Genomic DNA, 12,261 nt, shown 5'->3' on the forward strand with positions numbered 1-12,261 from the left:
CGGGGCGGGGCGAAGCGCTGCGCCCCGGCCCCGCCCCCGCCGTGACAGGGGGCGGGGCGACGCGAAGCCTCGCGAGATCTCGGGGCGCGAGCGGCCGCGCGCCGCCCTGAGGGGTAACGGCCGCTTCTGGGCGGCTGAGCGGGCGGGAAGGAGCCGCCCTCAGCCTTCGCCGGTGCCCGCTACTCGTGAGGGGGCTCGTCTAGCCTTCGCAGCACAGCTGCCCTCCAGCGCGGGTCTTACGCTAACGCCCACACGATAAAGGTGTCTCCCACCGCAGCTCCGACACGCTCGCTGAGTCCCAGATCACCCTTGCCCCCCCCCCCCCCCCCCCCCCCGATACATTGTTGTTCCGGAACAGTCAGCTCTTCTGTTTGCTTTGCTGGGGACAGTTACCAGACTTAGGACGTCCTTTAACGTTAAGGCAATGTGAGGCAGGGGGGCAGTGCAGAAAGTCAGAGAAAAACGTTGAAAAATGGCTTGAGGCAGAGGGTAATTGATGGGTGGAAGAAAGCACAAACTTGCCTGTGCACTTGAACTGCTTAGCTCACTGACACAACTGCTCCAACAAAGGTAGGGTTAACTTGTGAAGACAAGAACGCTTATTGTGAGTGGATACAATGAGAGCAGGTGGGAGCAGCTGAGAGCAAACTTTTACCTCACAGAGTCACGCTGAGAGGTCGCGCTCTGGCTCGGTTACACAGCTGAGTCTCAGTTCACTTTGCTCACAGAAGAGGGACATATGTGTTAGGTGTGTGTAGGACAAGGAGTATAGAGCCAGCTGTGCGAGCCAGCAAGGAATTATTATAAAACCTACTGCAGACTAGACAAGTATTTAAATAATTTCTTGAAAAAAAAAAAGCATATTCATCAGATACAGATGCAATGAGAGTACACCCATGTAATACATTAGTACTCAATTGACTGTATTTGGTATTTTAAAAAGATAAAGCCAAGTAACAGTTTTTTAACAAAAGTTCCTTCAGGCACCTTCTAAAGAAACATTTCTTAACGCAGAGTTACATATTTTCCACCTAAGTTTTGCATGTGTTAAGAAGAGGTTTCCTTGCTTTGTACCTCATGAAGCTGTATTGGTGTTCCAAACACATGGGGAGGCTGCTGCCCTTTAGGAGTTTTTCTGTGGAATCTTGATTGTCACCTAGAAAAAAAACCATAGAGTCACAAGTTATTTTCCTGGAGATAGTTCAGTTATATTCACCTGAAGGCCAAGAGGCAGCAGCATCCTGTACAAGAGAACCAGAACCAGGGGTGGTTCAGCGTGAAGAGAAGGCTGTGGGGAGACCTTATTGCAGCCTTTCAGTACTTAAAGGGGGCCTATAGGAAGGATGGGGGCAATCTTTTTAGCAAGGCCTGTTGTGACAGGACAAGGAGTAATGGATTTAAACTAAAGAAGAACAGATTTAGACTAGACATAAGGAAGAAAATTTTTAGAATGAGGGTGATGAAGCACTGGCACAGGTTGCCCAGAGAGGTGGTGGAGGCCCCATCCCTAGAAACATTCCAGGCCAGGTTGGACGGGGCTCTGAGCACCCTCATCTGGTTAAAGCTGTCCCTGCTCACTGCAGGAGGGGTTGGACTGGATCATCTCAAAAGGTCCCTTCCAACCCAAAGCATTCTGTGATTCTATGACTCTGTGACAGTCTATCCCAGTCAGCGGGCAGTGACTGGGATCACCTTGGTCTGGAGACCTATCTGGAAGGCTCAGAGAGAGGGGAAAGCTCGAAGGCTGGGTCACAGCACCTCTCCAGAGATGCCACTGCTCTTTGAGAGGTGGGAGCAGGTACGCTTCTTTGTTCTCACCTGGAGCTCCTCGACCAAATCAGCCCCCAGCCAGTCACAAGCTGGAGGCCCTCAGTCATTACGCACTTTGCTGTATTGCGACTCCGGGGCCACGGGCTAACCCCTTCTGCCCAAGAGCTCCGTCACCCTTTAGACACTGCAGCTGCAGGCAGACAACGACGGCCCTTCTGCCTTGTCTGACAGGAAATTACTCAGCCTGTGGCAATGGGATTGCCTAACGCTAGGAACCCTGGTCTCACACGTGGACCCAAGGGCGCAACGACTCAAGATGAGCGGCATTAAGTACTGGTGGTCACTGCTCAGATTCCCCCTCTTGAATGATGAGCGCCCAGTGTTCATCTGACAGTTCGTACCTGCAGAAGCTTCTACCCAACAGGCATGCCCCCCCCCAGCACATGCTCCTTCAGTTCTCCACAAAATAAACTCACGGAGAAGTCCATACACTTGCATTCTTTACAGTGAGAAACAGCTAAACTGTGCCAAGTGGCACAGGCAATTGGTAATCTATTAGGTCACAGATCCTTGTTTTCCTCAGCGGTATAAAGCAAGGCTAGCTTTCTGTTTAAACACAGTTACATGGAGTTGTGTTTGTGGTTACTTCAGAAGTGCAGCTCCAAATTTGTTTCAAGCATTAGAAAGAAAAATTGCAACTCTCAGGCCAGCTGTACTAACAGGTACAAATACAATGTGGAACTAGGGCAGAGGGTTGGGAAGACCTTGGATACAGGGGTACTCACATTTTTCACCTCTACATATGCCTCCAGACCATATTCTCCCAGCTCTCGCCCATTCCCAGAAGCTTTGTAGCCACCAAACGGGGCTTGTGCACCAAACACATCATAGCAGTTTATCCTGAAATGGAAACCAAGAATTAAGTGCCTGCAGTTTCAGAACTGCTTAATGGAAGAGCCCTTTCGCAGCAAATGGGCATCTCAGCTGTTCACAACAGAGGGACAGCTGAATTTCTAGGCAGGATTTCTGTATTTGTCAGTTCTCTCAGCCAACAGAATTAATCAATACTGGAACCCTATCCTCATCAACCAGGAAACAGAACACCATGATTCACATCTCTCATTATCACAGGACCACGTGTCCAGGTTGCCACCCACACCTCCTTCAGAGGACAGATACCAAAAGCACCTACTTGTTCACTCAGTACCATTAAAAAAAACCCAAAAAGCGAGGTACTGGATCTCCAAAATCTCTTGTGCTAGAACAGTAAACTGGTGTTGAAGTACTGACTTTGGCATAGTCTTTAGCACGGCCTCAGAACACAGAGGAACATCCACTGCAGCAGCCAAGACCGCACAGACGTGCTCGGTGATCTAATCACTACTGGCTCTCAGAGCCCTGCAGCAGTTGCTGTCATTGCCAGCTGCAGCACTGGGTTTCTTTTCCCCCATCCCATTCATTAATTCACAGTGGGAGCACGCAAGCTTAATATACCTGAATTTTACCAACAGCTAGCGTTAAAATTGAAGGTCTGACATCACATTCAGTGAAGTACACATAAAATTGGGTCCAAAGTAGAGACAGGCTATCAAAGAACAAGCTTAATGAGAAATGGCAGCACACAAGGAAGCTTCTAGCAGTTTAGGGAGAAGGAGGTACCAAGGCTCACCAAACTGTTCCAGCCCGCAGCCCCTGTGACACATAGTTTGCTTTGTCGAGATCCTTTGTAAAGACTGCTGCTGCTAGGCCATACTTGGAGTCATTTGCTCTCTCAATGACTTCCTCGATTGTTTTGAATTTCAGAATCTGCATGACTGGCCCAAAGATCTGCAAAATCCAAACAGAGCATGTGAAAATTTGTGTAAATTGATCATGGGGGAGGCTGTGGTTGATGCTGGAGTTTTGCATGTGTGCTAGAAGTCACACAGGGCATCAAATTCAAAAGTATTACTTCCCACATTACAAAGTTCCAGGATGTAATCTGAAGGGAAGTTTAATGTAGTAGCTTTCTAAGAAGCATTGAGTTTCGCAGTTCACAAATGTCCAGTTCTTGTAGACCTGTGGTTTTTTGCATCAGAGGGGGCAAAATGACAAAGAAGTGAGAAGCTGACAGACAGAAAGGTGTGGATGTCTCACCTCCTCTCTGGCAATCGTCATGTTGTCCTGCACATCGCCAAAGACAGTTGGCTGGATGAAATAGCCTCTGTCCGCAGCGGGGTTGCCACCACACAGCAGTTTGGCTCCTTCACGTTTCCCAGTACTAATGTAACCAAGGATCTTCTTAAACTGCTCTTCATCTACCTAAGAGCCATGAGGACAGACAGATCAGCTTCACCTTTACGGGGGGTAAGAAGGGTTTCAACCACAACCTGCTGTGCATGCGACTGCGCTCTAGCAACTCCTCATTTCAACAGACTGCTAAGCCAGCTTCAAAGGGAAATGGTAATTTTTAAATGCCAGCATTGTCGTCGAGGTTTTGGAATAATCAGAATGGTTAATTAACTTCTCCCTCCTGCATGAGCAAGGAGGTAATGGGCACAGATCAAGAGAGATTAATCAAGAGACCAAAGGAAACCTTTCATTCTAATCTACTGATGCACAATGACTCAAGATTAGGACTATTTAATGAGGTAACATTTCAGGATATTTCCTGATCTTACCTGAGGCCCCTGTTCAGTTTTAAAGTCGAATGGGTTTCCAACCACCCTGGACTTGGCCTTCTCAACACTCCTCTCCACAAACTCATGATATATGTCTTCCTGGACATATGTTCGGGATCCAGCACAGCAGCACTGCCCTTGGTTGAAGAAGAGGGCAAAATGGGCTTGATCCACAGCCCAGTCCACTAAGATCGGGGAGAGGAGAGGAGAGGAGAGGAGAGAAAACAAATAAGCAAACAAAACCAACCAGAGTCAGTTAAGTGACTTCTTTTGAACGACTGTCGTGCAGACTACCGGAGTATCAGTGATACAAAGTCCTTTCAGCTGACAGGCATGTTCCATGCTTTGGAAGTTACATACAGATTTAATTAGTATGAAGGTCTATCAAAGCACCCCATACTAGAGAAAAAGATCTAATCAGAGGCAGATTACAGTTCTCATTTGAAATTATCAGGTAGGACAAGTTATTTTAGATCTAGAAGAATTTCCTTCCTTACTGCCATATAAAAGCACGTATGTTGGCTCATCAAGACCAAAAATGAGTCTACATGCAAGAGATGAGGGAACCAGAACTTCGTAAGAGTAGAAAAGAGTGGTACGCACTAAGAGAAAGAAATGAAAACAAAAATGGAACTAAGACTGAAGATACTGAAACAATTCTCATTTGTTGATAACTGAACTGCTTCACGGCACTGGGAAAGAAGTGGGAGTGAAGAAGTGTGGATACACAAATATGACAGCTACAGCAGGAGGCACAGAGACTTCACTGGGTGAGAGCAGCCAGGTGGTGTCAGAGCTGGAGACTCAAAACATCTCAGAAGAGGTTTCCTTTCCCCTCCAGCTCTGCTTGGAGAAAGCCAATGTAAAAGGTGCCGATCAAAGACTACGCTAGCAGGTGCTTACTGTCTGCATCAGACATGATTATATTTGGACTCTTTCCTCCAAGCTCCAGTGTCACCCTCTTTAGGTTACTCTCTGCTGCAGCCTTCTGGATCAGATGCCCAACCTGCATCGTGAGAAGAACAGGTATTAGGAATTAACTCCGACATACAGCAACACCTGGCAGGGCTGCTGGTTTTAGATCTCAATCAGCAGTTTAATAATAATCCCTTCATTGTCAGGGCTTTAAGGGAACAACTGAAGTCTGCCCAGAGTTTCACCTCTAGTAAGAAGCAGCTCAAGGGAAACAATAGGAAGTATTCTAAAGAAGGCACCTAAAAAGAGTCTTATGTAAAGTAAAAACAAATGTCACACCCTGAAATCAGCTGCATTTTTAAAAAAGAAGTGTAGAAGGCAAGGTACCTCCAGTATTTTATACAGAAAAGGTATTACAGCAATGAGATACTGTCTATATCCCAGGGGCTTAAAGGTTAAGGTACCCCCTTACCTCCGTGGAGCCAGTGAAGGCCACTTTATCTACGTCCATGTGGGAAGAGATGGCAGCCCCTGCAGTGGGTCCATAGCCAGGGATGATGTTCACCACACCTGGTGGGAATCCAGCCTGCCAGTTCACAGCAGGAGAATGCAACGTTATTCCTTTTACAAATCAAGGATTTCACCTACCCTCATCTGCTAGTAACACTTCAGTAGACATCCCACAAAGAACAGAGTCTTTTCTACTTCACTTTAATTTCCCAGGTCTTTAGTTTTAACATTCAGCTTGCAAGAACCAGGACAACTCCTCTCTCCACCCCGCATCCTAAGCATAGTTTGGAGCTATATACGTTAGCTTTTTAATCACCCTGAAGTTTGTTATTTAACTGAACCTCAAACAGTCCTTCCCTAATCAAGATTTATGTCCCCTGCATGTGCATTTATAAGGACAAAGGGGGTTTGCTAAATCAAATGCTAAGATACCCAAGACAATCCAGCCTTTCTTCGGATCAGACAGCCCTTCTCTGTTCCTGTCACATGCAGCTCACCAGTTTGGCTGTATCACACCACACTCCAGCAGCAATAGCGAGGCAGCGGATGGAAACCCAGCCTGTTTGCTCACCTCTTTGATCAGATTAGCCACGTAGAGAGCACTCAGGGGCGTTTGCTCCGCCACTTTCATCACAACCACGTTCCCAGTAGCCAGGGCAGGCCCAAGTTTCCATGCTTGCATCAACAGCGGGAAGTTCCACTGAAAAATGAGGTATTTGCTGGTCTGAACTTGAAAGTTTCCACTTAATCAGTAAGTAACCAGGGAGCTTCATTCAAATCAGCTGCAGCACCTATGGAAGCAGTCTTTGATCCTTCCCTAGCTGCTCTTCAATATTTGGCTCCTTTTCAAGCACTGCCTTCTGCTTGTCCAGGAAAACTGTACACTGATGTGTGAGGTCTCTAAGTACCACTGCAAAACCCTAACTTTTTTGGAATTCATCTTTACTGTCAGTTTAACAGTTAAACGCTCTGTGGAGGCATTTTGAAAGAAAGCCTGTTTGTAATGACAGAGCAGTGCATGCAGACCAGTGGGGTGCTTACATTCAGTTCTTGCTCAATGCAAATACAAAAAACATACAAATACAGTATGCAACAATCAGCATCTGGCTACTCCAATAAAGAGGTTAACACTATCCACAGATCATTGTGTACATATGGCTTTGTTGTTGACAAACCACCTTGCTACACTTGCTACCAGTTGCAGAAATAAGATCACATACATAAAGCTGAGTTTTGCATGCTAGTCCTCTAGAATTTTGGTTTTAATGTTAGGTGGTAGCTTAAACTTCGTTGTGGTTCTGAGCCAGATAACTCTATAAAGGGGTTTAATTTTTTTTTTCCAGCAGATGATACAAAGTAAATCTTACGTAGAGCCCATGAAATCAACAAGTAGTTCTGTACTGCCAGGGCAAAGTAACAGCCCTCCCAGCTGGTGCAAGCATAATTTTCTTTACCACTGGAGGAAGCAGTGCTTAGCAATAGATAATAACTTGCATTTTAAGACAACTCTTTATGCCAACACTGAATACTTGAAATGCTGCAGGATCTACTGATACATTTTACTTACCGGGATTATCTGTCCACAGACTCCCACCGGCTCATGTCTTGTATAACAGAAGAAGTCTCCGTCTAATGGGATGGTTTTGCCATGGAATTTATCTGACCAACCTGCAAAGTACCTAGCAACAATAAAGTTTTGGTCACAGAATGTAAAATAACAAGTCTCCCATCACCAGAAAATGAGAGAGACTTCCTCCAGCTATTCACTTTCCTCCTTTCTTCAGTCACTTCATAAAACACATACAAATGGAAGTATATCCCAAACAGGTGATTTTAAGAATGGACAGTAAATACAAATATTTGTGTCTCTGTGTTTGCCAGCACTTTGCATAGCATACATTCTGTCATTCCTGTGCTGTAACACAGATCACCTCCATTAGTATGAGTCCCGTATATAGCAAGAGAAGCACATATGTAACAGAAATCCTTTGGGAAGTCACAGGAATTACAGCTTCATTCTTAACAAAAATTAAAAATAGAGGAAAACAGGGTGTTTGATACCCTGCTATGGGCCGAATGAAACCAACAGATCAGCGCTGACACCCACGACACTTGAATCAGAGGCACCTGGTCTCTGCACAGCAGAGGTTCAACTACCACAGGAGCACAAGCGTGGAGCTTGAAGAGTTACTGTGCTGTCACTGTAGCCTCCATGCCTACCTGAGACATTTGACTACCATGTCCAAATCCACCAGGTAGGAGATGGAGTACGGTTTGCCATTATCCAGAGTCTCCAGCGCCTACAAAAGACCATGAGATTGCCTGAAGAACGAGGTGGGGAAAGTCACGCATACAGATTTAGATTCGATTCTCAGTTTGCAATTCAGATCAGTTCTGCACATTGGCCTTTTTGCTTTCAGCTTACCAAAACTACTTCCCCATCCTTTGTAGCTCTCCCTCACAGTTTTAGCTGTGGCTAAAGTCCCCATCACACCTGATGGGCACAACCCACCCATTTCTGCCCCTCTCTCCCCGAAGTTAGGAAACGCAGCAGAGAGCTCAGCCACAGAGCATGATACGCACCGCCAAGTAAGCCCGGTCCCTCTCGATCAGGTCTGCAAGACGATTCAGCAGCTTCCCCCGATGAGAAGCATCCATCCTCCTCCAAGGCGAGCCCAGCTGGAAAGCTGCCTTGGCTGCTTTAACGGCCTTGTCCACATCTGCCTGCAGAGTCGTCCAGGCAAGAGGGTGAGAAAGGAGTGACCAGCCCCTACTCACTCTCTCAAAATACATCTGAAGCCCTCCCTGGTCTCCAGGAGAAAACAGCCTCCAGCCAGCTAGCGCCAGCTTTTTGGGGGGCAAAAACTTGCAGCCTTGACAGCTGCCTCACTGCAAGATACTCATCGGTTCCAGGGCAGGGGAGCGCAGGGGCTGTGGCTGCTGGGCCGCCTGCCCCACGAGCATCAACCTGGGCAGTGCTGCGCAGCAGCGCAGCCTCAGCACAAACGCCGCTGCCGGACCGGCCGCAGCTTTCTCGCCCAGTCTGCATCTGCGGGGAAGACGGAGCAGAAGTGGCAGTGAAACAGATGGGTGCAACAGCTGCGTAGCCACCACCTCCGCCTGCGCTTACACACTGTTATTTTAGCTATGCGGAGTACAAATATTGTCAAGTTATTTCCACAATGTCATCTGCTGGGTTAGCATTTGCATCCTAGAACAAGGCATCGAAAAGGCTCTAGAAGCGTGCTTTTGACACTCTTTCAGGATTTGGTTTCACCAGCACAGTCTAAAGAAGATTCTTCCTTGATCAAGTATCTCTAATCCATCACTCTGTCCTGTCAGGGCATTAACTTGTTTCTAGTTGGTTCTCTGTTCTGGCTTGCTGTAATGGTCACGTCAGGACAAGCCAGTCTACCATGGACAAGCAAACAACAAAGGGTTTCCCTCACTCACCCCTCCCTTGGGGAATACAGACACATTTCCAGACTGTAGGAAGAACCCAAAATTGCTGGGAACCACCACCTCAGCTCTGCCACAGACTCCTAGGAGGGCCTTGCATAAGGCATGGGATGATATTACATGACTCTCTTCCCCATCATCGCTCTCCTTTTTTCTTTTTTTAATTTCCTAGGGCTGGGAACGGCCTCCCACTGCATGCGTACAGCAGAAAGGGGCTGTTCAGGTGAATCCTGACCTTTTCTCTCCTCTGCTACCGTGACGCTGGGTCACATTGCCGGCACAGCACCCATGGGACCGCAAAGGTGTCTGCCTTCATCCCTGCCCACCCCAGCAACCTCCACCCACCACTGCTCCCCAGCCTCCCAGCTCAGCCTCCACTGCACACCACCTCTATGCCTCTCCACCCTTTCCAGTCCCGGCTTGCCAGTGATAAGAAGCAAAACCAGAGGGGTTTTGCTGAAAGCAGTAGCCAAGGAAGAACACAAGCAGCACTCGACACGGTGTTTGCGTAGGTCAGACACTTCCTACTGCAAACACGGCACTCGGTGGAGCTGCCTAGGTGAGAGATGAGTTATAATGTCTTCTTCTGCAGTCCCTGCGTACCTTGCTCACGCAGGAAACAAACCAATCTCATCAAGAGAATGCTTACCTTATCGCCCTCAGCAACTTGACAGATAACTTCTCCGGTTGCTGGATTGATAGAAGGGAAGGTTTTCTTACTGACTGCATCATGCCATTCATTGTTTATGAAAATCTGCAATGAAAAAAGCAAAGCAGTGTTAAGCCTTAGAGCCAGACCTAGGTGAAATCGGTAAGAGCTTTAGTTGTTTGATGGCATCTTAGCAGGCGTTTAATTAAAAGGGACTCAACTTGTGCGGGCTCCAAAACTGCACCAATATGAAGGAGATATTTTAGTAGATATTTAGATATTTAAAAGTACACAACAAAAGACACGGCCTCAAGTTAATAAAAAGAATTCACATCTCAGCAAACAGCATGTGAATTGGAAGTGGTTCCTGTCTCAGTAGGTCCCTGCAAGATCTGGAAAGCGTGGCTGGAGCTGCGCAGGGGCACCGGGAGCCTCAGGAGACTGAGCAGTGGGAAAATGCTTCAGGCACGGACGATACAGTTGAATTCATACACAGCACTAGAGCCTTTGGCAGCATTTCCCTGATTAGCTGATTTTAGGCTCCCCATGTACCGTTCTGAAACCAAACCAGGCGCCAACAGCAGCTTTTCACCAACTCTTTCTTTCTCAGTAAGGCCAAATCTGTTTCTTCAGGTCCACGGCAAGAGAGCGTCAGTGCAAAGATCACGGTGCTTGCCGAGAACTTGCCGATCACTCAGCCGACCGCCAGCGGCCTTGCCACGGCTGCTGGGAAGGAGTGGCTTGGTGGCTTGGGAGAGGAACGCTAGCCCTCTGCCAGCGCCTCGCACCGATGATCGGACAGTGTTTTCCTCAGGGCTGGCTGAGCAAGGAGCACAGGGTCTACTCTATGCAGACAACCAGCATGAAGCCAGGCACCTTGCCCTCCCTTCGCATGCCCTCTTGCAGAGCTTCCTCCTCAGGTTGTTTGCACCGATGGCAGCAGTTAGCTGAAACAGCCGCGAGGACTGGATAAAGCCCGATAGCAGCAGGACGCACGCCTTGTGCCTCACACCAGCTGCTGCACCCAGACTTGGGTTTTTTTCCAAGAAGATCTCCTGCAACGCAAGGCCTTGGGCACAAACGTCCGGCTGCTCCGGCGCCTGCCCGGCGCAGCGTTAAATCGGGGTGTCCCCAGCGCCGCACCGGCTCGCACCCCAGCAGACCGCACAACCCCTCCGAGCCCCGGCCGAGGCGGGGAGTCCCGGGCCCCCCGCCCCAGCCCAGCTCGCCCCGGGGGAAGCCCCCGCTGCCGCCAGCCGGGGCTGCCCGCGGGCAGCGGCCGGGACGAGCCCAACCCGCCGCGGGGACGCGGCCGGCTCCGGCCCCCGGCGCGGCCCTACCTTGTTGTAGGCGATGTCGGGGCGCGGGTTGGGCGCCGGGATGGGGGAGGCGGCGGCGGCGGCCGAGAAGGGCGCGCCGAGGCGGGCCGGGCCGCGGCAGAGCCGGGAGGCGCGCACCGCCGCCCGCAACATCGCGCTGCGCTGCGCTGCGCTGCGCTGGGCTGGGCTGCGCCGGGCCGGGCAGCGGGCGCGGCCCCCGCTCCTCCGGGGCGGCCCGGCTCCGCCCCCGCTCCGCCCGCCTCGGAGCCGAGCTAGGGCCCAGCCAGGCTCGGTCCGGCACGGCGGCGCTCGCTTCCGCCCGCATCAGCGCGGCCCGAGTGGAACCGGCTTGGCGCGGCTCGGTTCAGCTCGGTGCGGGCAGTGCAGTTTGGCTCAGCTCGGCTCAGCTAGGTTCCGTTCGGATGAACTCGGCATGGCTCAGCTGGGCACAGCTCAGTTCAGCCCCATTCGGTTCAGCCCAGCTCAGTTCAAATCACATTGGCACGGCTTGGTTTGGCGCGGCTTGGTTTGGCGCACGGGGGATGCCTCGTCAGCATCCGGCACCGGCACTGTCCCTGTCCGTGCCCAGGGAACTTTGCACAGGCAACAAGAAGGAGAAAGGCAGAGGAAAACCAGAAACATCTCTCTTGCACTGGTTAGTTTTGCGGGGAAGGTGGTGTAAACGGTTGGGGACCCCTGGTTACCTGGGCGTGCCGCCGGTAGCATGCACACAGGAATCTAAAATGAAACTACTGTGTATAGGGGAAGTGGAACAAAGCTAGCAAAGCAGTCTCGCAGCCGGAGCGTTACTCAGTGCATGCAAATGAGAGGCTTTGTAAAATTGCTCCCAACAATGCCCAAAGGCCTTTTCTGCTTGTTCGCTTGAGGAGCCTTGTGCAGCTAAAGCGTGCCTAAGTGCAGATTCACATGCAGGGAGCAGAGATGTTCTCAAGTTATCATCACCATCGCTCAGGAAGCC

The 12,261-nt window shown here is 49.7% G+C and overlaps 1 protein-coding gene across 1 annotated transcript; it reads right to left on the bottom strand.

Moving 5' to 3' along the window:
• Positions 1-576: 576 nt before the first annotated feature.
• ALDH2 (aldehyde dehydrogenase 2 family member) lies at positions 577-11,435 on the bottom strand. The gene is made up of 13 exons (XM_075718428.1): positions 11,304-11,435; positions 9,964-10,068; positions 8,439-8,579; positions 8,076-8,155; positions 7,423-7,534; positions 6,427-6,555; positions 5,818-5,931; positions 5,334-5,436; positions 4,431-4,615; positions 3,907-4,071; positions 3,440-3,597; positions 2,556-2,670; positions 577-1,156 (listed from the first exon to the last, which is right to left on the bottom strand). The coding sequence occupies exons 1-13, from the start codon at positions 11,433-11,435 to the stop codon at positions 1,124-1,126; spliced, it is 1,572 nt and encodes a 523-aa protein (XP_075574543.1). The 3' UTR covers positions 577-1,123.
• Positions 11,436-12,261: the final 826 nt, after the last annotated feature.

This window comes from Pelecanus crispus, chromosome 11 (genome assembly GCF_030463565.1).
Source record: "Pelecanus crispus isolate bPelCri1 chromosome 11, bPelCri1.pri, whole genome shotgun sequence".
In the NCBI taxonomy this organism is placed as follows: domain Eukaryota; kingdom Metazoa; phylum Chordata; class Aves; order Pelecaniformes; family Pelecanidae; genus Pelecanus; species Pelecanus crispus.